The 27647-nt window shown below is 41.9% G+C and overlaps 1 protein-coding gene across 4 annotated transcripts in view; it reads left to right on the top strand.

Moving 5' to 3' along the window:
• Nucleotides 1-27526, top strand: part of PRPS2 (phosphoribosyl pyrophosphate synthetase 2) — a 40739-nt gene extending 13213 nt beyond the window's left edge. The window contains exons 5-8 of one of the 4 annotated variants that reach the window (XM_019956289.2): nt 4862-5038; nt 5945-6104; nt 14477-14583; nt 16061-27526. In XM_019956289.2, coding sequence (XP_019811848.1) covers nt 4862-5038; nt 5945-6104; nt 14477-14583; nt 16061-16103 — 487 coding nt within the window. In that variant the 3' untranslated portion in view covers nt 16104-27526. Of the gene's footprint in view, nt 1-4861; nt 5039-5944; nt 6105-7942; nt 10505-14476; nt 14584-16060 lie in introns of those variants that run through there. The other 3 variants (XM_019956290.2, XM_019956291.2, XM_019956292.2) reach the window with 3 other exon arrangements.
• The last annotated feature ends 121 nt before the right edge of the window (nt 27527-27647 follow it).

Below are 27647 nucleotides of genomic sequence, written 5' to 3'. Positions count from 1 at the left end.
AGGGAAAGGGAGATAACTGTGGCCAAGAAATAAAAAAGGCTGAGAGCTGCGCTCAGGGTGACCTGGGTGATGGGTCGGATCCAGGAAGAGACGGGTGGCTTGGCAGAGGCTAGTGCCCACAGGGGAGCCTCCGGAGAGAAGGGAGAGGGCAGGGAGAAAGGCGCCACCTGCGAGAGCGCCAGCTCAGGGTCTATGCTACGGCTGGATGTGTGGTGGGATTTGCACTTGCACCCTGGTGTGGGGGTCCCAGTGCTGGGAAAATGGACCCCAGGCTGCAGAACGGCAGAGGGAGAATTCCACAAGCCCAGCTGTTCAGGAAATACTCCCCGCGGAAGACCACCTCATGCGATGAAGACCACCTGATGATCCAAGTTAGGAAAGCGAGAGGGTGCAGCCCCCGGAGAGCCCGAGCTTGCAGATGACTGGGCGGCGGGCAGCCTACCTCGTGGAGCCACAGAACAGTGCTAGGCTGGAAAAGGAGGATGCTGGCCAGAAACTGGCTTGGCACTAAAAGCAACAGAGCGCAGGCACGCTGAATGGCCTCAGGAAGTGTACTGAGCAGTCAGTAGAGACAGTTAAGGATCAGGGTGAAGGCGGTGGAACGCCGATTCGATAGAGTGCTGTACTGTGCGCCGAGACTCCGGACTCGGTCCCCGGGTAGAAGCACACAACTGCTTCTCTGGTGGGGAGAGGGCTCTCCGTTAGGAAGGGCGACGTGAAGAGAGCTCCGTCCACAAACTTGTATGGCCTTATCTTTTCCCATCCCAGCCCCCTCCCGTTTTTTTTTTTTTTTTTTGGATGAGGTGATGTGTCCCACCTCTTTCTTGAGAGGCCTCTATTCTTTCCAGTCTTTCCAATAGCATTTGGAAATGCTATTGAAACATGTATCTCCCTTTTTATTTCACACAGATGATAATACGCTGCACATACTTCTCTGTGTTTTTTAAAAGTGTGTTCCACCTTAGCAAGCGTTCCACAGCTGTGCAGGAGCCCGGCTTTCTTGGTTTTGGCGGCTGGGTAATAGGCCCTTGTGTGTAGGCGTAGGGATTCCTTTAGCCAGTCTCATTCCTCTTGAGTTGGTGCTGTTGCTGGTGTTCTTAGGCACGTTCCTGCAGCACGACACTCACTTTCACGTTTCCTATACATGTGCAAGTAGTGGAAGTACAAGTGTTCCTAGAACTACTGTCACCAAGTCCAGGAGCATGAGCTATTTCGGTTTTGATGGACAGCGGCAAAATTGGGTCTTTCAAAGAAGATAAAACATTGGGATCAGCAGATAAAACTACTGTGTATAAAATAGACAAGCGAGAACCTACTGTATAGCACAGGGAAGTATATGCAATATCTTAAACCATAATAGAAAAGAATCTGAAAAAAAAATAAATATATATATACACACACACATATGTATAACTGAATCAGTGTGCTGTACACCTGAAACTAACACACCATTGTAAATCAAGTATACTTCAGTTAAGGAGGAAAAGACCAGTTGACATTCCTGACTATGCATGCCAGTGACTTCGTACACAGGCTCATTTGCTCAGCACTTGATCAAACTTCTTTTTACTTTACAGATCAGCTGAGTGGTACAGGGCATGTCTTCCTGTTAATTCCAGTTGCTGTGCATAAGGTTGAGCGCTCTTTCCAGCATGTTTATTTTTTGTTCCTACCTTTTGCTTGTTCTATCAGCTGGAGGCCTCTTCCTCTGGTTTGTTAGAAGTTCTGTGCAGGCAGGAAGTGACATCTTTGCTTCTCTGTGTAGCAAATAATTCTCCAAGTTTTTCACTTCTTGTGTTTTTCTTCTCTGCAAGACTCTTAAAACATTCTTATGTAGTCATATTTATCTCTTTTTCAAATTATGGCTTCTGGGTTTATGAAAGCTTCACCCTTAACATTTTTCCTCTCCTCTGATTTTACGTATTTTAAGGGTTGCTTTTTTCCTTTTTAATATTTTGATTTTTCTTCAATCTGAAACTTGTTTTGGAATAAACAGTGAATGAAGAATCCAAGTTCCCCTGTTCCCAGCTATTTAGATTGTCCCCAAACTGTTAAGTAATCAATTCTTTTCCCTTTGACTTGAAGTACCATCTTTTATTATATGCCAAGTTCCCTCATGCACTTGCTAACCCCTGCTAAAAAAAAAAAATAATAATAATAACAGAATCGGCTAGCTAGGCCAGCAGCAAGATGTTGTTTTTGTTCAGAGCCCCTTCAGATCAGTTCCACTCAGACTACCCTGCTGCTCCCTCTCTGCTGGGAAAGGCAAACTTTTTAAGGGTGTGCATTTCAGAATTCTTGTCACCTCTGTTTCTTTTCCCTTAAATTTTTGCTACACATCTCGCATATCCTAGAGTAAGCTATTCCCCAACCAACAAAATAGCCTCGCAAGTAACACATGGTACATGCAGTTGACATTATCTGTGACTTCTTTGCTTGATGTGATAAGTTGTTTTTCACACACACAGACAAAAATAGGTGTCTGAGAAATTGGGACTTGTTGCTGTAGAAAAACCTTTGAAGCTTAATTTGTTCCAGGTAAAACTTAATATCACCACAAGAGGTCACTCGTGGGTAGTCTTTGAAGCTGAGAAAAAAGTAGACCTTAGGAAGGAAGCACGCCACTGTTGATATGGTCAATATTCACATAAAACTGGTTCAGGAAGTTGGTGCAACTATTTCAGATTTTCCTTTTTTTTTCTTTTTCTTCTGTAAAGACTGTAATGGTGTATCCAGAAGAAATAGAAATTGAACTATGTATTTTTGTTGTTGTTGTTCTAGCTTTTTCCGCCTGAGATTTCTGTATAATACCCTGTCTCAACAACTGTATGTTAGGAATAGGCAGTAAGTCACAGTTGTACACCTGGAAGAGAAGCATGGGAACCTGTGGAGAAATAGGGATATTGTAACAACCCTGGAGCTTTTTTGCAGGAATAGTTTCCCTGCTTTTCTGCTTCTGACATTGCCATTGGGTACCTGAAGTGCCTGGGGCTCCCCACTCATGTTCCATGCCTTCCTCTATCCCCCTGACCCCCACCCTACCCACCAAACTGCATAGCTCAGCTTCCTTCCCACTCGGGCCGCTGCGCCCCCTGCTGGTGTGTTTATTCGCAGACTCAGGAGAGCAGATCCCCTGGCAGACAGATGAACACAGGCCATGCCACCTTCACCCCACGTGGTGGTGCGTCCCCGTGTGAGGCTGTGGACCTTGGCCCTGCCCTACCGAGGTCTTCCTGATCCTTACATAGAAACAAAATTTTTATATGCTCATATGTAAGGTGTTCAAGAGGCTTTTCTTGGCAAAATCTGTCTTATTTTCTGAGAAACTAGCTTTCCTTAATTGGAGTTTAAAGAGCACATCTTTTATGAAATTGGCATAAAGAGAGTAGTATATGTTTTAAGGCGATTATGGGGCAAAATTTTTGTCAGTGTTCAAATTCTATTAGGTATACATACCTCTGTATATAATATGTATAACTTTGTCTACCACAGTTACAAATGATACCAGTTGTTGTATGTTCTCAGAAACAAGCAGGGGTAACCCATGGTACACAGTCCCCTTCCTGCTGCCCTCTTGGCCCCAGAAAGTGGGTTCTCCTCAATGATTGGGCCGGGCTCTACTTGGTCACCATTTGAGGAGGACACAGTGAGTGGTGCCAGGACTTAAGCATCCAGAGGTTGTATCCTCTAGTGACTGCATACTAAATTGGGTTGTGTCTGAGTCTGTGTTTTGGTCCTTCAAAAATTTTTTTCAGCTGCATTGCATAATAAGAGACTGTCATTTTAAGAAGTGAAACAGGATATTTCATGTTCCCTTATGTCAGTGGGATTATTTTATGCTAAGTTTCATCATGGAAGTCTGTTCTTCACAGGAAAAATGTAGAATGCCCCGGGCTCAGCAGCAAGCCTAGCCTGCCAACTTCTCCTTTAGCCAGTTCAGGCCTTTCAGGGCTGATGACTTTGAGCCTTTGCTGTAGATGGGCAGAGGCTTGGACTGTGATTACAATCTCAGAGGCCTCAAGTGCAGTCAAGCCCTTTGTCATAAGCCTTCAGCTTACGTGGCTTCGCTAAACAGGACTTTGTCCCTCATGGCTGCTCCCCAAACTGAGCAGTTAGTACTTTCTAAATAATTTACTTTCATTTGGGCCTCTGACTTTACAAGATGCCCGTAAACATCAGCCTGTTGAGTGTCAGGAGTTTTAGACCGTGGTCAAGGCACCCTGGCTTTCTTCCCCAGCTGCTCCAGGCACAAGGCCATGTCCTGGCACATTCCTCCGTGTTGGTTGCTTAGCACATACCCCACACCAGGCCTGGCTTTTCAGGCGAGGCCTGATTCCTGCATTATCTTGAGTGGGGCTAGTTACAATAGTCCTAAAATGCAGCTGTGAGAAGCACAGTCTTTTTTGTTTTGACAATATTTGACACATCTGTCTATTTTTTTTTTTCTTATTTTGTAAACCGAGAGTTTTCTAATGTAATTTTGGGAATATGTTTTCAGACTTCAGCTGTAATTCTTTTCCTTCTTTTCCCTATGTATCTTTTTAACTTTTAATTTTATGTTGGAGTATAGTTGGCTAACAGTGTTGTGTTAGTTTCAGGTGTACAGGAAAGTGATTCAGTTATTTATTTACACGTTTCTATTCTTTCTCAAATTCTCTTCCCATTTAGTTTGTTGCATAATATTGAGCAGAGTTCCCTATGCTATACAGTAGATCCTTGTTGGTTATCAATTTTAAATACACCAGTGTATACATGTCCACCCCAAACTTCCTAACTATCCCTTCTTCCCAGCCTCCCCCCAACCCCCTGCAATAACCAGAAGTCTATGTTCACTAAGTCTGTGTTTGTATATGTCTTTGAGCAGGGTCACGTCAATCGCGGACAGGTTGAACGTGGAGTTTGCACTGATTCACAAGGAGAGAAAGAAGGCGAATGAAGTGGACCGGATGGTCCTGGTGGGCGACGTGAAGGACCGCGTGGCCATCCTTGTGGATGACATGGCCGACACCTGTGGCACCATCTGCCATGCTGCAGACAAGTATGAGGGTGCTTCCAGACCCTTCAGGAAAGTGCTAGGCCATCTCATGAAGAAAGGAGAAGCATCAGCTGCTAAAAACCGAGCTCCGTCCTCCTAATTATTACTGACTGCTTAGTAGTGGATTTTCAGACCAAAGTCAGTTTCTAGGCCCATTTCTTTTTGTCTTGGTAGGGAAAAAACCGTGGTCCTTTATGGCCTGGTGTTTGTTTTCAAGGTTTTACTTGCAGTGTATTTTTTTTAAAAGTTCAGAGAAGAAGCTTCTGAAACTGAGCAGAGGGGAAAAGACAGTCTTTCGGCCTCTTTAGGCCCTCCCTTCCTTTGCTCGCTTTCACTCCAGCTTTATCAGCTGTGGCCTTCCAGGGGCTTAGAGCTGGGCTATCCTACCTAGGAGCCACTGCCCACCTGTGCATGGCTGCAGAATGCATGGACTGAGATGTGCTGGGAGGGTCCAGTGCACAGAAGGTTTCAAAGACAGAGCAAAACTAAGAGTGTAGAATAGCTCACCTTTTTGTATTGATTGTATGTCAACATGGGACGTTTTGGCTTTGCTCTTTTAAACCTGGGCAGTTTTGTTTCCTAGGAGACATTTGACAATGTCGGGAGACATTTTTGGTTGTGACAACTGAGGGGAGGGGTGTTGCTATTGGGTAGAGGCCAGGGATGTGTGCTGCACAACAAAGAATTGTCCGGGCCCAAAGCCAAGGGTGATAATCCCTGATGTAAGGAAATATAAAGTGTTTGGTCAGCACATAGCTTAAAAGATCATGTTTTAGACTAATAAATGTGAGTGAAATTGGTTTCATGTTTTCCTATATGGAACACACTATTGCTTCTAAATTCACACAAAGGGGAGAATGTTTCAAGAATATTTGTGTGCACTTAACTTTTTTGTCTTTTGTTTTATAGACTACTCTCGGCTGGAGCCACCAAAGTGTATGCTATCCTTACCCATGGGATCTTCTCTGGGCCAGCTATTTCCAGAATAAATAATGCTGCCTTTGAGGCTGTTGTTGTGACAAACACTATTCCCCAAGAGGACAAGATGAAACACTGCTCCAAGATTCAGGTACTGGCTACACTGCTGGCAGAGCCGTGCAGTGAGACACTTAGCTCACATCCCGAAAAATAGCATTGCATCTTGCATGTGTGACCCCTTGCTAAGGCAGATGTTGGCAGAGGTTGTAGCTTCCTGTAATGGGAAGGTCTGATACATGTTAGATAATCTGGGAAAAGCTGGGGTCAGCAGAGGTCAAAGTTATAAAGAGTAAGTGAATAAAGCCACAGTAAAGACCATTAAGAAACAGACTGTGCTAAAGCTAAACAGAATTACCGTATGATCCACCAGGTCCGCCTCTAGGATTATTCCCCTGAATCTGAAAACGGGTGTTCAACAAAACCTTGCACACAAACATTCATAGCAGGCCCTAGTCGGAATAGTCAAAAGGTGGAAATGACCAAACTATCCAGCGCCAGTTGAATGGGTAACCAAAGTGTGGTCTCTTCATACAGTGAAATATTCCTCAGTCTTAAAAAGGAAGGAAATTCTGACACATGCAGTAACATGGATGAATCTTGAAAATGGTATGCTAAATGAAAGAAGCTAGTCACAAAAGGACAAATGCTGTGTGATATTTAAACTAGATTCCACTTAACCTGAGGGCCCTAGAGTAGTCAGACGCATAGAAAGGGGAAGTAGAGTGGTGGTTGCCAGGAGCGGCTTTAGGGAGTTAGTGTTTAATGGGTGCAAGGTTTCTGTTTGAAATGATAAGGCTGTACCAAGGGTTTACTCCTATCCCTCCTGACTTGGGGGCCCCCAGAGAGGTGGCAATGATTGCTGTACACCAGTTGACCTGAAATAAGTCGAAGGGTTTGAATTCTTGTTTGGCCTCTGTAGCTTGGTGAACCTTGGCAAGTCCTTTCATTGCTGGAAGCCTCCATTCCCATCATTAGAGCATGAAGATGGATCAGAGTGATCCACCTTGTGATTTCTCATCTATCAGGGAGCAACGCAGTTCATTTGGCCCCAGGAGATTTGTTTGAAAATGGTCAAAATAGCTTTGCCTTAGATTTTCATGTCTGATTCTCAGTAGTTGAGAGTCAGTAAATTAAGGCCTGCAGGCCCAATCCAGCCCACCATCTGCTTTTGTAAATAAAGTTTTATTGTAACACAGCCATGCCTATGCATTTATGCATTGTCTGCTGCTGCTGCTGCTAAGTCTCTTCAGTCGTGTCTGACTCTGTGCAACCCCTTAGACAGCAGCCCACCAGGCTCCCCCATCCCTGAGATTCTCTAGGCAAGAACACTGGAGTGGGTTGCCATTTCCTTCTCTAATGCATGAAAGTGAAAAGTGAAAGTGAAGTCACTCAGTCATGTCCGACTCTTAGCAACCCCACGGACTGCAGCCTACCAGGCTCCTCCGTCCGTGGGATTTTCCAGGCAAGAGTACTGGAGTCGGGTGCCATTGCCTTCTCCATTGTGTATGGCTGTTCTAATGCTGACCTTGGAGTTAGGTGATTACAGCTGTATCGTTAGATGCTGTGGTATCTGTGTTTTCAGAAACCGAGAGACAAAAATCTTCTACGCAATGATTGAGTAAAAATAATTTAAAAACAACAAACACCCAAAGAAAAGGATGTCTCTGGTTAACAGCAGCCCTGAACAGCCTTTGAAGTATCTACACTGAAAAATCTTACTTCCAGGATCCCTCACCCAGGATTGTACTCTGAAGACAGGCATAAACTGTCCTCTCAGAAGAAGTGGATATGGGCTGGGGGTTTACAAGTAGCATATCTTATGTGCTGGAGAAAGCTTTTCTAGGCTTTCTGGCTTCTATGTTTCTAATTAAACATCACTGAGATGTCCCACTTTCCTCTCCCCTTTTCTGTCTTTTCACTGGTGTTTAGGTTATTGACATTTCGATGATCTTGGCTGAGGCGATCCGAAGGACCCACAACGGTGAATCTGTGTCTTACCTGTTCAGTCACGTCCCACTGTAAAGATGTGAGGTGTGGAGCAAGCCTGGTCTGGCTTCTAACTTGCGTGCATTTGTCTGATTTTTTTAGCTTTGGGACTGAGCAGTTATGTTAATGCGAAAGCATCAGGTCTATATATACTCCAAGGCCACTGTTTTCCCCCTCTTAAAGATCTCAACCATTTATTTTCACTTTAGTGAGGAGGGCAGTGGTTATTTGATCTTTTAAGTGAACAGTCTTAAAGGAGAAATGTTTTTGTTACCTTGACTTGTTCTGATAAGTGACTTTTCCCCCCGCCCTTTGTTCTGTCAGTACTTTGAGGCCACAACTTTCAAGTTTATAATTTCATTGTGGAAGTTCATAGTTTAAGAATTTCGGGGCTACCAAAGGTCACTTCAGATTAAAGCCTTTTTGTAAATATAAAATGATAATGTCTATGGACATTTGGGTGAAACCCTGTAGAGAATTAGTCTTTCACTTTTGAGTGAACCTTAGAGAATTAATAATACCCTGAATTTTGAATATTTGTTTTTAGTGGTCAGGTTTCCAGGAAACCATTTTGGTCATTATGCTTAATTAGGATGAAATGCATCAATAGCTGAAGATGGCCACTGGCATGTTTATTTTTGGTAAACAATAGACACCTCAGAAGCAGTGTATTTTTTTATTACCACTTCTGAAAAGCATGACTGTCACTTTTCATGAAATACACTGTTCTAAAATTCCAAAAGTTTGTTCAGCAATAGATCTGATTGAGAAACTCTTTTAAGATAATCTCCAGGTTCGGGGTCACGTTCAAGCTCTGTCCATCCAGATGCACCTCATGTCCTGCCATCTTGTTTTTTTTAATGTCCTGTTTTTAGCTCTAGCTTTTACTCTGCCTTTTTCCTCAAGATTTTTATGTTATGGCTCTCCACTGCAACAAGGACTTCTTCCCTAAGTCCTCTTAGCTTTACTAGTCCCATCTATATTTTGCTTTTGACATGATAAAAGGGTACATTTTTGGTGGGTGCCTCCAAATACACGTTTAAACGTTATCTCCTTAGTGGTGACCTCGTGGTTTTTGGTCTTTTATAATCACAAGTAGCAGACCTTCTAGGCAATAGATTATTTTAGCTAAAGCTGTTACATAGGTGAGAAGGGCCTACCAAATAAAGGACAAATAGGTAAGCATTAGTTGCTCCATGAAGTGAATGTTCAGTGGTGGCCCAAGGAGTGATGGTGGAGGGAAGAGAGCTTTATTCACAGGTGACCTTTGATGGCTCCTGAGTGAGGTGCCCCCTCCTCGGTGGCAGGCAGCAAGCAGCAACTCTGAATTGTACTAAGGGCACATTGGTGGACAACCAGCTGAGCGCTTCCACCCACAAAAAAGAAAACGTGCCTCCATAGACAAAGCCCAGGAAAAAGAAAGAGAAGTCTCCTCCTCCTGCTGGATCTCAAAACTCAGAGCAAAGTCTCGGATCTAAATTCAGTGGGTGGAAAAATGAGGTCTCTTTAAATTATTAACAAACCTGAATGGCAATCTTTAAGATTTCAAACTTCATCACAGCAGAGGTTAAATCAAAGTTTTAAAGGATTGTTTTAATCATTGCAGAAACTAGCATTTTGCTGTACCTTAAAATGGCTAAAGTCACCTATGCAATACATGGACTCTATCTAGACAGAGTTGATTTGAGATATATGAAGAGTCCATTGAGATGTATGTAATTATTCTTTTTGACAAATGAGTGATAATCTGTATTTCTTCAATTTCTGTAGAGTGAAAATGTAGTTATGAATGCACGCAGCTAGACATCTTGGCATCCCAGCATAGACACATTAACAGTTACTAAAACCTGTTGATTTAAAGCAGTGATTTCATTGAAGATTTAGTCTAACACATAGATCTAAATGTGTTATAGAGCTGACATATAATTTTAAAATTCATTTTCAAAAATGATATTCAGATAAAGATATTAAGAAAGTGATATTGTCATTCTCTGAATTAAGAGCTGATTGTTTCCACGGTTATTTAGCTTCATTTTGTATTTTAAAGTACTTCTGGTACATCTGTCAACTAACTAGACTAGACTTAGCCCTACGCAGTGGCATTTGATGGTCCAGTTCAAAGAAAGATGATGAAGATGGCCTTGAGAGCTGCTTCATTTGAGCTCATGCAATCCCTTGCTGCTCGTGCGGAAACATTTCAATGAAACCATCAAACATACTGGTTCTATCCAACTCTGCTGAATGGCAATCGACTTGGTGTACATCTAGCCAAAAAGGGGATCCAGAGAAATACGACTATACCAAAGTTGCTCCATTTTCCACTTAAATTACATCCAACAACTTCAAGAGATTTGTATGATAACTCTCCTGTGGTAGAGATGATTTCAACTAGATTCAGGAACTACGTCATTTGCAGTGCTTGTATTGCTTTAGAATATAGGATTCGAAGATCTTCCAACACTGTACTAAAAGATTTCAATAAAATCATGCTCCTCCTTTCTTTCATACCTTGTATAATCATTATGGAGTAATATGTTTTGATGGAGTGACTTTTTTTTTATGGGGTACCTTGAAGTGTTTGCTACAACATGGCTAGAGCCCAGCATATAAAATTATAGAAAAAGCAGAATTCATTGAAGTCAGCTCTTCTCCATTTTGAAGGTGTTTCTGAAGAACTGGTGAGCAGTTTCCTTGCCCCAAAGCATAGTATCTGGGCCACTGAAGAATTCTAGATGTCTCCTATAAAACTGAAGACTGCACTGTGTGTTTTCATATCAGAGTAGTTGTGTTCATAGTTGGAATTGATCAAACCTAAATGTTGGCCCCTTAAAAGTTTTTCACATGCTTTGATTTCAGAAGCACCAGGAAGAGTTTTGTTCTCCCATAAAACAACTACCTGTTCTGTGATGCTTTAAGTTACTCCTGTGGGGACAAAGTAAATTTCTAATTATGGTTCTGCCAGGAAAGTTCAGCTTTAATGTGTGGCTAATGCTGAGAGTGGCACCATTCTGTCTTAAATGGTGCCAGTGAAATACATTCCCAGTTAAATATAAAGAACTAAAACTAAGCCTGCTGCAGAAGATCACAGTTTAAGACAGAACAGGATAGAATGTACTAGAAGGGAGGAAGAAAATTGAGAGATGGAAATATCAAAATCACTTCAACTTGCCAGTTTCACTTCATTAATGCTGTCACACTTCTTCAGAAGTGTTTGATTTCATGTGGTAGGTCCTATCCAACCCACTGGCTGAGTTTCTGGGTGGACGGGCTAAAAGTCAAAGGGGAAGATGCAATACTAAGGGGTTCAGAGGATCGAGTGAGGCTGGGGAGCTGAGAAGGAACTTTGTGAAGGGACTGTTAGCAATGGTACATCATGGTGGGATTCTCCAGAACCAGTGGCTGTACTCCAGCATGGACTGATGCAGGACAGCATAAGGTGTTTGGTACTTACTATGGTTAAGTGAGGATAGCCAATGAAGATGGAGGTCGGGCTGAAACACTACGTTATCCTTTGTGTGTGCTGCATGCAGAAGTCGACAGAGTCGCTCCTTTTCACTGCAGATCGTCACCATATTGGTTTATCTCCTGCACCCCAGGAACACAGCCCTCCACCTTTCCCCTTGCATTCCAGAGTCCATGTTCTGGATTGGTTTGCTCTCCTGAGCTCTTGTTTTCTCTTCTGAAAGAGCGTGAGGCTCAGAACCCTCCACCGCTTACTAGAGTTAAAACAACGGCAACAACAGAACCTTTCAGGGCGGGCTAATTACCCCTTTATGCCTCAGTTCCCTTGTATTTGAAACAGGATAATGGTAACTCAGAGGAAGTGCTGAGGATTAAATAAGATGATACCTGTAAAGTACTTAAAACTGATTGTTTTCTACATTAACCTCAACTTTTTAGAACAGGCATCTTATGTCTTCCCCCTGAAAGAATCTAAGGTATGAAGAAGCAAGATTTTCATGCACTTTGTAGATGCTAATCTGTGTGCCTGTGAGCTAGTCACAAACCAGCCGGTCACCCAGGGGTACATCGTCCTGACATGTGACCATCTCCACCAAGGGTGGCATCTCGTGATGACTAGTGGTTGCGTGCTGAAGATTTTTAACTGGGCTGTAAAATGACAGGAATGGATGCCATGTAGTAATGTGAATGGCCAGTTGAGGCCAGTTATAGCCTCCTGATGCCATTCACTATCCCAACATGAAAAAAAAGTGTTGCCCAATATAAACAGCAATTTTCACTGTTTTAAAAGCCAAGTCCTGAAGAAAATTCAGATGAACTCATTCTACAAGAGTGATAAGAGCAAAGCAAAAAATGTGATGCAGTGGGAAGTGCCCTAAATTGGGAGTGTTGCGTTCCAGGATCTGGTTCCTGATATACCAGCAAGCTGTGTGACCCGGGGAAAAGGTCGACAACCACTCTGAGTCTGGTATCTTTGTGAAAATGAGGAGGTAGATGATTGGTCAAGTCCCAGCAGTTTTAATAGGCTGTGACTTCATGCTAGGTTTAGCTGGACTGTTTCTACTAATTGAAGGCTGTGGTTCTAATGTGGCAAAGATGGTTCCTTCCCCATCAGGTGAATATCATGTTTGGGCTTGCAGGGGACTTGCTTAGTGTTAGCTCTGAAAGTCCTACATCCCAGGAAATCCTGCAGTCCTGGGCATGCCAGGTTGGTCACTCAAATTCTCTTTCTTCTAACGTGGATGGTTCTGGATTCCCAGCATCACCTTGGCTAAAGGATCCCATGCTCGTGGCTCTGAACTGGCTTTGTGCCAGTTGCAACAAAAAGGAGGCTATATGACAAGCCTAATAATGTGCCAGTGACCTGTGGCATCACAGTTTTTAAAAAAATCCATTGTCAATTACCTGTAGAAGCTGAAGGCTTTAGTCAGAGGTAAAAGAGGGAAAAAGGGGTACTCTTAGGAAAAATATTCAAGATCTGACTTGACTGCCAGTCCTTTGGCAGAGCTGCCTTTAAAGCTGTAAGTGACCTTTAGAGACCCCAGGGAACAGTCCAGGTAGAAGGCAGAGAATCCCAAATGTTCACTGACGGACATCGCCCTCCTCTGCTTTGAAGGGAGTATTCAATGTAGTATCTTCCTGCCTCAACACCAAGACTGACCATGAATTACAGAAAAATTGTGAGGCCTTACACTGAATTTCAGAGAAGGCAATGGCACCCCACTCCAGTACTCTTGCCTGGAAAATCCCATGAACGGAGGAGCCTGGTGGGCTGTAGTCCATGGGGTCGCTAAGAGTCGGACATGACTGAGCAACTTCACTTTCACTTTTCACTTTCCTGCATTTGAGAAGGAAATGGCAACCCACTCCAGTGTTCTTGCCTGGAGAATCCCAGGGACGGGGGTGCCTGGTGGGCTGCCATCTATGGGGTCACACAGAGTCAGACACGACTGAAGTGACTTAGCAGCAACATTGAATTTGTGTCAGATCATCAGAGTGATCCTTTGGGGGCACATTTTCACGTACATTTGCTATATAATGAACTTATGGGAACTTCCTGGTGATTCAGTGGTCAAGACTTCACCTTCCAATGCAGGGGGTGTGGGTCTGATCCCTGCTTGGGGAGTTAAGATCCCACGTGCCTTGTGGCGAAAAAAACAACATCAACAACAGAAGCAATATTGTAACAAATTCAATAAATGCTGTAAAAAAAAAAAAATGGTCCACACTAAACAAAAAAGAACTCAAAGTGCCACTGAAACTCATCCAAGGAACCAAGGAAGGGTCCCAAATTTCTCGAAATCTCAGAATATCCTGTTTTTAGGACCAGGTCTGTGGAGCAGCCTCCTAAAGTACTGAAAGGGACAGACCCCACTCTGCAGTAACTGTGCACTCATTTCCCCACTGATGGTTTTCATAGCCTACAAAGAGCAGCGCGTCCATGAAGACACAACTCATGGACAATGTCCTGTGAATAAAAGAGCACAAGGGGGACAACCAGTTAGCACAAGAAGGCTGGTGTTTTCAGTCAGTAATTCCTTACTGATTTGCGTTGGTGCAGCCATAAACGGAGTCTCAACCTTTGTCACTGGAGATGTTATATTTGTACAAGTTATAGGAACTATAATCCAATAGAAGTATGTCTTCTCTGTATTTTGACTCTTAGGAACATTTTGTTTCAGATAGATGTCAAATGGAAGATTTGTATCTGGAGTCTTCCGGCCTGCCTTGATGGTTTCTTCCACCGGCAAAGTGAAGAAGGGGGTCTCACACTTACTCACCCATTCATTCTTGGTGGAGCAATTGCTAGATCACTGTGTTAGGATGGGCTTCTGATGAAAGTACCAGATAAATGGAACACATCATGGATTGTTTCATACATAGGCGTGTGATGTGGGCAACACAGAAGGATGATCGCCACACCCTGGTAGACACAATCCTTCATTTGGAGCAAGGGCAGTGCTGTGGGGTGTTTTTGTGTTTGTTTTTAATATTGTTGGTGTATTTTTCTTTCAGCATTGTAAAAAAACAAATCTGCGATCAGAATTGTTTATGTTGAGCCTACCAAGACGCTCATACCCAGCATTACATGTAAATAGAACAAAGGCAAGCTTGTTTCAAAGGTGCGTGACTACGTCTCTACCAGGTTAAATACCTGCTTTAACATACTCTGTTGTTTTCATAGCCATTTCTGGTGTCCTTCTGCTGCTAATCATTTTTTCCCTGTGTTTATTAGCTTCTTATGTTTAGTACGTATTTTCCTCAGAACCAATTTTACCTTCAATCAATGTCCCTGATGGAAGCATTTCAAGATGGGGTCGGGGAAGGAAGCCAGATGTACAAAGGAGCACAGCCTTTCTCTGGGGTCAGACACCTCCCCTCAGGGACAGAGTCCCTCTGCTCCTGCCCCTCTTCATCCCTCTGGCCATTTCCTTTTGCCTCCAGAAAATCTATTTCTTTTCTTTTTTTGAGGGGGGTGCGGGGGAATTGCACATATTTATTAATTTAAAATTATTTTTACTGGAGTATGGTTGATTTACAATATGTTAGTTTCAGGTGTACAGCAAAGTGAATCATCTGTACATATATACATACATGTACATATATATATATATACACACACACTGTACATATGTGCTTCTCTGGTGGCTCAGTGGTGAAGAATCCGTCTGCCAATGTAGGAGAGGTGAGTTCAATCCTTGGGTTGGGAACATCCCCTGTAGCAGGAAATAGCAACCCACTCCAGTATTCTTGCCTGGTAAATCCCATGAGAAGAGCCTGGTGGGCTATAGGGCATGAAATTACAGAGTTGGACACGACTGAGCAGCTGAGCATGCACATATATATACCTATATATATATATATATATATATGCACACACACACACACACATATACACACACATATACCCACTCTTTCTCATATAGTCCATTACAGAGTATTGAGTAGAATTCCCTGTGCTGTTTATTTAAGGGTTTCTCAACCTCAGTGCTATTGTCATTTTGGACTAAATAATTCCTTGTTGCAGTGCTGTCCTTCCCGTCATGGGATGTTCAGCAACATCCCTGGGCTTCTACTGTCTAGAAGCCGGTGGCAGCCTGCCTCCTTCCTTTGGGGCCAAGACACACATTTTTGACAACCCAAAAAATGTCACCAGATATTGCCATGTATTCCCTGGGGGCAAAATTGGTCCTTACTGAGAACCATAGATTTATTTTAACCAGGACCTTCTTTGTTAATCCTCTGTCCTGACATTAAGGTCAGAATTCCAGAGGAGCTCCATCCTTCTGCTGGTTCAGTCTCAAGTAGAAAAGCATTTTAAAACAAAGTGGATAAGACAATGGTAGTCATAAGTCACACTTTTGAAATGTCTTTATGAATTTGTTATAATATTGCTTCGGTTTTGGTTTTTGGCCACAAGGCATATGGATCCTAGCTCCCCAACCAGAGATTGAATACACACCCCCTGCATGGCAAGGTTAAGTCTTCACCACTGGACCACCAGGGAAGTCCCCATAAGGCACTTTAAATATATTAACACCAGTACTTGCTACGATGTGAAATTTACACCAAAATAATTGCATTATCCTTTTGACACAGGACTTCAAACAGTGATCCCTACGTCGGCCATGAATTATGGTGAGATTTTAATAAATCACGAAGTGCTTTCTTGCTCCCTCCACTTCCTCTCAGAATGGTTTCAGCTTTAGCATGGATCACAAGGTGTGTTTTTTGAGTCAAGAAACTGGTTAAGGTAAGCTTTAAAGAGATGGCTGGATTTTAATCTGACTTCAGTTACATCCAGAGAGCAGAGATCCCTCTGCACTGCCCAGGTGATGGGAGTCCTGGGCCTTCAGTGACTGAACTCTTATGTGACAGGTGGCCAGAGTCTTCTGTGGTCACGTCCTAGAGCCCATCACCTCTCTTGTCAAATGTCATGGAATTGATAAGATTTTGGAGTTAGATAAAACATTCTAGACTCATTTTTCAGATGAAGAAACTAAGGCCCAAGGATGAAGTGACTGGCTCAGTTAAGGCCACCCTGTTCCTTAGAAGAAATGCTGTAGTTGGTCAATGGGCCTTGTGCTCTGGAGGCCTTTCCTCTCATCCAGGTGTTTCCTCCAACATTCCCTTCACAAACTGACAGGTAAGAAGTGCATTGATTTATTTGGAAAGAAACACACTCCACAGACAGAGTATGGGCCGTCTCAGAAAGTGAGTGTGTGTCAGTTGCTGGAAATATGTGGGCTGGGTGATGAGTGGGAGGATTATTCCTGCTGTTTTGGGGAAGGGGTGGAGATTTCCAAGTATTGGGCCACTGCTTACTATTGGGTCTTTGATGGTCCTTAAAGGAGTTTGTCATTAAGTCTCAGGGCAGTAAAAAAAAGAAAAGCACAAAATAGGGTATGGTACTTGCATCAGCCTGGGATGCTTGCTTCTGCAGATTTGGTTGTTCACTTTCCTTCCAAAAAAAAAAAAAAGTCTCCATTGCACACATGGCATTTGCCTGGTCCTTTCTCAGAGTCATGCTAATGTGGGGAGATTTGAAATAACCACCCTGGGGCACGGATGTTTTTAACATAACCATAATTCTGTAGGGAGTGGGTCTCAAAGTGTGGCCCTGGACTAGTGACATCTGTATTGCCAGGGAGCTTAGGAGAAATGCAGATTCTTGGGTCCCTCCCCAGACCTATTGGATCAGAAACAGGTGTGGCAGGCATGGGGTTCCATACAATAAAGTTTGAGAGCTATATCGCAAGGCTAAGTCCTGTAGTTTAGTAGTTGGCAACTTGGTTGCATATGGGGCCCCCAAGGAGCTTAAAACACCAATACAGTATACTAACGCATATATATGGAATTTAGAAAGATGGTAACAATAACCTTGTATACGAGACAGCAAAAGAGACACTGATGTATAGAACAGTCTTTTGGACTCTGTGGGAAAGGGAGAGGGTGGGATGATTTGGGAGAATGTCATTGAAATATGTATAATATCATATATGAAATGAGTCGCCAGTCCAGGTTCAATGCACGATACTGGATGCTTGGGGCTGGTGCATTGGGATGACCCAGAGGGATGGTACCGGGAGGGAGGAGGGAGGAGGGTTCAGGATGGGGAACACGTGTATACCTGTAGCGGATTCATGTTGATATATGGCAAAACCAATACAATATTGTAAAGTTAAATAAAATAAAATTAAAAATAAAATAAAATAGTCCTGCTGGGTGATACTATTGTTCTGTACATAAAAGCAGATGAAGGAAATGTGGGCAATTATACAAATATAGATGATGCTGGCAATAAATTCAACAATGTACTCACAAAAATTATTTTCCCTTGTTGAAAGTAAAGAAAAAAATAAATATTGTTTAAAATGAAATTAATTTTAAAAATGTGTAGCTCTGTGTGGTGATGGATGTTGACTACACTTACAGTGGTGATCATTTGACAACATATACAAGTATTGAATCATCAGATTGTATAGCCAAAACTGATAATTCTGTATGTCAGTTACACCTCAGTTAAAAAAAAAAAAAAGAAAGAAAGAAAGAAAGAAATTGATGCCTGGGCCTTGCCCCTGGAGAGTCTGACTTAACTGACCCATGAAGCATCCACATATTAGGATTATTAAAGACCTCCAGATTCCACTATGCAGCCAAGCTTGAATCATCCCTGATGACTGAGTTCATGCATTGCATAGAAGATCCTTTCCTTCTTAAAGAAGACTCTAGTAAGTTACAATCAATTTAATTATACTTAATCGTAATTCATATATTCAGCTGAAAAGTTAAGCCTACTCTGGACATTTATGCCTACTTACGGACATTTGGAAAGAATAGAAGCTTTCAATTTATCTGAAGATTCACATGTACCTAGATTAGAAGTTTTTGATACTTGTTTCCACTTACCTCCAAACTATAATTGTCAGGTACTTAGTAGCTTGGAATATTTGAATTATTGTTAATACTTTGGTTTTATGGATGGAAAACAGCAATGCTTATTTTCTAGAAACACAAAGTATAAGATTCCATTTGAAAAAATAGTTATTACCAAAAAATGTTAAAAATTAGCAGTACTTAATCATTTGTAATAATGGGTTCAACACACACTTCTTAATGTCTAAGGAATTTCCAGTGGTTTTATTAATACGGGAATCTCTTTTACAAGAGTATCTTTAGAAAGGAAGCTGGAACCAAGAGAAAAATAATAGAAGCAGTTTTATTTAATACTGTTTTTTTTCAATACTGTTGGTCAGTTAAACAACAACAACCAAAAGTCAATTAACTCAAGGATTATTTATTTTTTTATTGAAATGTAGTTGTTTTGCAGTGTGTTGTGTTAGTTTCTGGTATAGGGCAAAGTGGTTCAGTTTTATAGATGTGTGTGTATATACATATATTTTCAGATTCTATTCTATTATAGCTTATTATAATGATATTGAATATAGTTCCTGTCCTCTACAGTAGATAAAGTAGTGTATATCTGTTAGCCCCAAACTCTTAATTTATCCCTCCCCCACCATTCCCCTTTGGTAACCATAAGTTTGTTTTCTATGTCTGTGAGTCTCTTTCTGTTTTATAAGTTCATTTGCATCATTTTTTTAGATTCCACATATAAGTGATATCATGTGATAGTTCTCTTTGTCTGTCTGACTGACTTCACTTAGTATGATAATCTAGGTCCATCCATGTTGCTGTAAATAGCACTATTTCATTCTTTTTTATTGCTGAGTAGTATTCCATTGTATATATGCACCACATCTTCTTTATCCATTCAGCTGTTGATGGACTTTTAGGCTGCTTCCATGTCTTTGTGATTGTAAATACTGCTGCAGTGAACACTGGGGTGCATACATCTTTTCAAATTATAGTTTTGTCTGGATATATGCCCAGGAGTGGGATTGCAGGATCATACGGCAACTCTTGCTTTTAAAGGAACCTCCCTACTATTCTCCATAGTGGCTGAAATTTACATTCCCACCAACAGTGTAGGAGGGTTCCCTTTTCTCCACACCCAAGGCAAGGACTCATATGTTTTTTTAATTTAATTTTATTTTTAACTTTACAATATTGTATTGGTTTTGCCATGTATCAAAATGAATCTGCCACCAGTATACATGTGTTCCCCATCCTGAACCCTCCTCCCTCCTCCGTCCCCAAGGACTCTTATTAAAAAAGGATTCATGTCAATGTATGGCAAAACCAATACAATATTGTAAAGTAATTAGCCTCCAATTAAAATAAATAAATTCATATTTTAAAAAAGGATCTATATATGACTTAAATATTGTTTTTTAACTTCAATTATATAAATGGACTTATTTGGGGATACAGTTCTCCAGAGGTCTCGTGCAGTTCTCTACATCTCATTAGCAGAGGCATTGAGAGCATTGCCTCTGGATCATCTTGTCAAGGATGTTTGTATAGCAAGCAGAAGATAGTGGCTAGTTTTGGAAGACAGACATAGCCTCCCTTTCTGAGGCAGATGGCAGGTTTGTTTGCTGTCTGGTCTAATAAAGACAGCATTTCCCCCTGGGCAAAGTTCAGCTAGGTTTGCTTGCAGCCCATCATGAATGTTAGGGTTCTCTATACTCAGTGTCCCTCAGCTGTGTTGCAAACCCACTTCATGTATAGCATCCACCTGGGGCCAATCTGTGGCATTGGTGGGATAAAGGGAATCAGTGCCTGCTGTGCTATGAGTGCTAAAGTCCTTGTGCCTGACCTCGAGTCTCTTATATTCCCTCAGCATCCAGGAACCTGTGGCAGATGAACTTGTTAGCTGGCAAGTACAGCACTACCTCCAAGCTTTCACAGTACAGCCAAGACCCCTTGAGTACAGGTCTGTGATTACCTGTCTTCCACAAACTGCCTGGAATACCTTTATTTTTTAAAATTTTAACTGGAGTGAGAACTTAAATACATGTGTACAACAGTCTGAGTACAGAATCTTTTCAGATACTTTCCCCTTTTCATTTATCTCACCCACATCTCACCTGACAGCTTTTAGTCAGGATTCTTTGGAGACTGAACCAATAAGATAGATACAGATATGAATTTGCTGTAAAGTGTTGGGTCAGATGATTGTGGGGGCTTGCGAATCTGAAATTTTCCGGGCAGGTGGCAGGCTGGAAACTCAGGCAGGATTTCTCTGTGACAGTCTTAATGCAAAATTCCTTCTCCTCTGGAAAAGTTCGATTTTTGTTCTGAAGCCCATTCACATTATCTGGGGTAATCTCTTACTTCAAATCAACTGATTGTAAAACTTAATTGCACCTACAAAGTACCTTCACAGCAAGATGCAGACTAATGTTTGACCAAACAATGGATCACTGAAGCCTGGCCAACCTGACACAGAAAATGAACCATCATGAAAATAAGTTTTTAAGAAGAGAAGAAAAAATGAACCATTGTGGTTTTCTTTTCTAAGCAGCTTGCTTTGGCTGCCGGTCAAAAACATTTAACTCTGTCTCTGCTTATACTCATATTTATTTAAAAACATGTAACTGGCATAAAAAGATTTAGAAACCAGTACAACTGAATCTTGGAAATCAACTCAACTGGTGGACACAGAAGGGCATACATACTAGTAGCCGACTGACTTGAAATGTTAAATAGGTCCTGGAGATGAGTCAACATTTTTTTTAATAGAAGGGAGAATGCAAGTCAACCAATCATATTTTAAACAGAGGTCAATCAAGAGAATTACTATGCCTGTTGGTCTCAACCTTGTCTGTCAATTGGAAATGAATCGGGCAGCTTGGAAAACTCTGGGTAACCTAAGCCTCACCCAGGAGTAATGAAATCCGAATCTTTGGGTGCAGACATCAGTCACTTTGTACTGATCCCTTTCCAGTGTGTATGGTTTAATGTCACGGCCACAAAGAAACTCTCAGGTTTGGCTGGCTCTTCCTAACATGTGAGTTTATCAGCATTTATACATTTAGAAAATATAAAGAGCACTGGAGAGTATATAAAAGAACAAAGTACCACCATTAATGCCACAAATCAGTACAAGCTAGCTTGTACATTTTGGAGAATTTAAAAATATTTTATCCTTGTTATAATTCCTATGAATAGAATTGCTCCATCAAACCAATTCCTGTTCTAAATTATAATATACTTTGTGCATTTGTAGTAATAAGTCAAATTTTTTCCTAAGTCCTACAAAGTTTGCTTAGATACCCACTTGCTTAGATACCCAACTAACACAATTGGCTATATAGTACTGTACTGTTATAAAAACAGAAACACAATAAAACATTTTTAATCTTAAAGTATAGTACCTTGAAAAGTACAGTAGTACAGTACAACAGCTGGCATACAGGAGCTGGCATCAAGTGAACAGGCAAGAAGAAGTACTGACTGGGGGAGGAAGAGGAGGTGGGAGATGGTAGAGCTGCAATGTCACTTACGCTTGATGTTGATGGCACAGGTTCTGACTCTGCTGGATTCAGTTCTATCTACCCTCTTGAAAAAACTGATCCAGTGATTTCTGGGTGGTGGTGGTGGTGTTTAGTTGCTAAGTCATGTCTGGCTCTTGAGACCCCGTGGACTATAGACTGCCAGGCTCCTCTGTCCGTGGGATTCTCCAGGCAAGAAGACTGGAGTGGGTAGCCATTTCCTTCTCCAGGGAATCTTCCAGACCCAGGAATCGAACCAGGGTCTCCTACATTGCAGGCAGATTCTTTACCGACAGCTATGAGGGAAGTAACTCCTTTTCTCTAGTCATAGATGACACAGTAGCACTGGACTGCGTTCTGAACAGCTGCTACAGCCTTTGTGTACTGTTCTACATTTGGCTCCTGTGCCTCAAAAACTAACAGTGCCTCTTCAAGTAAAGAAACTCCCCTAGTTGTGAACCTCTTTGGTTCTTCAGTTACTCCTTCCTCTAGTCTGTCTTCGTCCTTGGATGTCTAGGCATCCAATCCCATCAAGTCTTCATTAGTAAGCTCCATGTTTTGCGTTTTTGAAAGTTCACAACTTGAAGGATTGTATCTAGGGGACTTACTGTAAATAAAATATTAGGAAGGATGATGCAAACAAGGCTTACTGCTTGCGTATTAGGGCTTATGTATATTGAAATGCTTATTCTTAGGACCTAATACTTTAGCCACCTGATGGGAAGAGCTGACTTATTGAAAAAGACCCTGATGCTAGGAAAGATTGAAGGGAAAAGGAGAAGAGGGTGGCAGAGGATGAGATGGTTAGATAGCATTACTGACTCAATGGACATGAACTTGAGCAAACTCTGGAAGATGGTGGAGGGAAGCCTGGCGTGCTGCAGTCCATGGGATCATAAAAAGCTGGACACGACTTAGCAACTGAACAACAGCAACAGGACCCAATCACCATGAGAAGAAGCCCAAGCTAGCCACATAGAAAGTAAAAGAGCAAAAGGTCACAGCCTCCCAACTGTCCCCACTGGGGCACCAAACTTGTGAACAAAGCCATCTGACTGCATCCACGTGAGAGACCTCAATTGAGACAAACAGAAGAACAGCCCAGCAGAGCCCCAGCCAAACGACAGAAGGGTAAACAGATACAGTGGTTGCTGTTTTCAGCTGATGTGTTACACAGCAATAGATCATCGAAAGATGATCACTTATGTGAATAGTTACATCACGTATGGAAAATAAACTCAAAAATCATACTTTGTGTTCTTATCTGGTTAAATTGCTGAGGTCTTCACTGTTTCGATGACTTTCAGAAAGAACATGGGCAATGGAGTCAAGAAAACATGAATTACAACTGGTTTTGCATATTAGATATATGATTTCTTGGAGTCAGCTTCCTTGTGGGCAAACCAGGTTTTAACAATAGCTGTCTCTCAGGTGTTTTATTCTTAGACTTTTCGAGTGATGGTGCTTCTGACTCAAACATTAAGAAATGTATAGGTGTGAGGTCACATATTTACTACAAAGCTATGTCTCTCGAATCCCAAGCAAGTGTTCTTGCCACTATACCTCACTACTAATGAATCCACTTATGAATCTACGCAAACCAGATGGTGACAGGGATTATCTGTGATGCCCACCTGGCAAAACTGCTTCTGATTTTCCAAGGCAGCAGGCAGAACTGCTTAGCGACCACTACCTCCATAAATAGCCTTTCTCTTTCTAAGTCTTGCCCTCCAGTTTTTGCATCAGGGCCTTCTTTCAAAGCAGCTGACCCTTTGGACTCATCTGGTAAACTAATATTTATATGGGGCCAGTCCTCAACATGAAAGAAGGTTTTTGTTGTATGAATTTGCATATCCTGTCAAGGACTTTTTCAGAACACTTTCATTTCAAGATAAAATGAAACTTAGAGGACTAAGCAGAGAACTGCCTCACATTTCAGTTTAAAGGAGGAGGGGGGATGAAACAAAAGACAAGTTTAATTATGACACTGGGACTTTACAGTGCTAAAAATATACTATATACGAAGGAACTATGGAGGCTGTGTTCTGTTTCCATGTGTCCTCTATAAAGAGCACATTCATGGTATCTGCAAATTCCTAATAAAGTTTTTTATTTGAAAGACATTCATGGCTGTATCTAACTGAAAGGGTTAAAATTTTAGCCTTGTTATAAAAATACTATGACACTTGTCGTTAAAGTTCTTTCTCTTTTTGCTCAAGCGAGCCCTGACTTTAAGTATGCAAGAGTGGAAACAGGCAACAGAAATTGGGGAAGCACTGGGGTCTGTCACTCCCATCCTCGCCCAAATAAAGAAATGTTAAGACGTTCTACTTCTCCATGCTAGGACCACAGCCTTAGGTGGACTAGAGCAATTGATTTAGGGATTTATTTAGGTTCTCATCAGCTTTAGGAAAGTATGTATGTTGTTAAGTTTCCACCCAACCTCTTTGATGTCTACGTCCATCAAATGGCAGCGCTGGGGCTCAAACCTTGGGTTTCTGTCCCCAGCTGTATACCTGTTCACTGAGCACTCTGGATCCTGCAGAAGTCTGGCCTGCCTTTTCATTTCAGAAACTTAATCATCAGTGTTTAATTCTCTAGATGAAAGTATGACACAAAGCTTGGACTGCCAAGTAAGATACAGGACAGCCAATTAAAGTTGAACTTCAGACAAACAACAAACCCTCTTTTAATACCACATGTTGCAGTTTGCTACATTTACCAACCTTTTGTGGCTCAGCTGGTAAAGAATCTGCCTGCAATGTGGGAGACCTGGGATTGATCCCTGGGTTGGGAAGTTCCCCTGGAGAAGGGAAAGGCTACCCACTCCAGTATTCTGGCCTGGAGAATTCCATGGACTGTATAGTCCATGGGTCACAAAGAGTTGGACACAACTGAACAACTTTCACTTTACCCTAAACCTTAACTACCCACCAAGGGCATTTCCGTCTTCTTTTATTTTCATCTGAAAGGAAAAAGATTTTTTTCTTTCAGATGTAAAAGGGGCTTCCCAGATGATGCAGTGGTAAAGAATCCACCTGCCAATGTAGGAGACTCAAGAGAAGTGTGTTCAGTCCTTGGGTAGGGAAGATCCCTTGGAGGAGGAAATGGCAGCCCACTCCAGTATTCTTGCCTGGGAAATCCCATGGACAGAGGAGCCTGGTGGGCTACAGTCCATAGGGTCACAAAGAGTCAGACACGACTGAGCATCCAAAAGGAAAAAACAAATGTGTTGAGACTTAGAAAACCAAGTAAGAGGTGTCCCAGCCAACGAGAGGCCTGTTCTTGCAAGATAAATAGAAGCACTCTATCCTCTTTATCCACAAAGAATCAGACACGAGTGGAGTGACTTAGCATGCACAGCACATCCTCGTCATCCAATCGTTTCTCTTGAGCCAACTAACCTGCGGCAGCCTGGGCCCACGATGTCACCCAAATGCGGGTAGCTCATGGGGGCCACACTAACTCTTCTCAAAATTGACTTAAGAGATTGAATTATGCGGGTTTTCATGATCACTTTCATTTTATCATCATGAAAATGATTTGTAAGTACCAATTATGGATGAGATGCGGGGGACAACACATTCTTGACTCAAGGGGTCTGCAATATCACTGGGGACCTAGCAGATAGAATCAAAGATGAATAACAATACAAGAACACAGAATTGTATCATAATCTCTCAAGATGTTAGACTATAAAACATGAACGCATGCCCTTACTGATCACATGGCCTCATCCCTCACTTTATAGATTAGTAAGCAGACGTATTTTTTGTAGCTAAATTTTTTGACGTTTGCTTTCAGACTCTGGTGTTGTTGCTGTTGAGTTTTTGTTTGTTCTTGTTGTTGTGCTTAGAATGGCTTTACCATATCAAGATTATATAAACATTTATCCATGGTTTCTTCTAGTATTTTTAATATTCAGTGTCTTGTTCAGTCGCTTAGTCATGTCCGGCCTTTGCGACCCCATGGACTACAGCACACCAGGCTTCCCTGTTCATCACCACCTCTTGGAGTTTGCTCAAACTTGTGTCCATTAAGTCAGTGATGCCATCCAACCGTCTGGTCTCTGTCATCCCCTTCTCCTGCCCTCAATCTTTCCCAGCATTAGGGTCTTAACATTTAAATTTTTGAGCCATATGCAATTAATTTTGATGTAAGATACAAGGTAAGACTACAGCTTAATTTTTTTTCCAAACTTTAAGCCAGTTGCCCAATGTTATCTTAATATTTCCTTTTGCCATTGATGTGACTTTAATACTCCAGATGTGCATTTAAACATTTTTTTATTTGTCTATTTGCCACATGGGGTCTGGTGCGTGGGCTTAGATGTCCCACGGCGTGTGGGATCTTAGTTCCTTGATCAGGGATTGAACCCATGTCCCTGGATTGGACGGCGGATTCTTTACCTCTGGACCACCAGGGTGGTCCCCCCATATATGCTTTTACTAAAATCTGCTGTCTCATCCCTTTCACTGATGTGCCGGCACTATGCCATTGAAGCGTTTAGAGATCAAGAAAAAAAAATCCTCCCCTTGTTACTTTTTCTTTCTGGCTGTTCTCACTGGGGATCTTAACCCAGTCAGATCCAGTGGCTCATTTTTATAAGAGCTATCTGGTCATGTACCCTTTACTATCCAGAGGAGATAACATTTATGGATAGCATAACCCTAATCTTTGTGATAAACCAAAAATGCCTTGCTGTGACCTCTAGCCCTAATAACGATCTATTTCTCTTTATCTTTTTACATCTTCTCTGTGTCTTCCAGGTTCCTGACAAGAAAAACATGTGGCACACTCAGAATAAGAAACTGATGAATTGGGAAAAGTCACTATTCTTGATAGTGTGCACAGAATATAGGGAAATCAGAAACAAGGTTCAGCATTTCAAGGGTTGAGTCTTTACAACCCCAGGCCTAAAATGGCGAGGTGAGGAAACAGTAGAATTCACAAAGAGTGGCCCTGGAGCATCACCTGATGAGAGCCTCATTGGAGGGTTGTAGCCAACCCACAGCCTCAGAGAGGAAGGGAGCCCAGGGGTGCTCTGACCTCTCTCTGCATTGGCCGAACTCAACCAGAAGTGTGCCAGCTAGTGATGAAGTTCATGCAACTCAGCCTGCCCAGACACATAGCTGGGTAGGAAGGCATGGAGAGCAGATTGGGAGGGGCAAATAAATGGATAGGAAGCAGCCTGCGAGGTAAGGCGTCATTGACCCCTGCCCATCTACCACCTTCTTCGTTCCCAAGCGTTTCATGACAATTTTCTTCCCAAATATTTCATATTTTTTGTTGCTCTTTTACATGGAAGTTCTATTATGCATCTGGATTAGTTACTGTCTATATGTGAGAAGGAAATGTTTATTTGGAGAAGGAAATGGCAACCCACTCCAGTATTCCTGCCTGGGAAATCCCATGGACAGAGGAGCCTGGCAGGCTACAGTCCATGGGATCTCAAAGAGTCAGACACATCTTAGCAACCAAACAACAAAATATGTGAGAAAGCTATTAATTTTTATGTATTATTTGCATGGCAAAGTGGTATGATAAGAAGGCATTTAATTTTTGCTTGTGTGAATATCATTTACATGGTATGTGACCTGAGGAGAGTCCAGTATCTTTTCTGCATTAATTCCATTATTTGTAAAAAAAAAAAAAAAAATTTAAGGCTAAGAAGATATTTCTTCGTTCTTTTTAGTAGTCAATGAAATAATACATATTATGCAGTTAGAACAGTCCAGTTCAAAATAAACTCCCAGTAAAGATCATTTATTATTGTATCTAGTAGT

Source organism: Bos indicus, chromosome X, assembly GCF_029378745.1.
Source record: "Bos indicus isolate NIAB-ARS_2022 breed Sahiwal x Tharparkar chromosome X, NIAB-ARS_B.indTharparkar_mat_pri_1.0, whole genome shotgun sequence".
In the NCBI taxonomy this organism is placed as follows: domain Eukaryota; kingdom Metazoa; phylum Chordata; class Mammalia; order Artiodactyla; family Bovidae; genus Bos; species Bos indicus.
The sequence above is the reverse complement of the archived record's forward strand: the minus strand, read 5'-3'. Positions and strand labels throughout refer to the sequence as shown.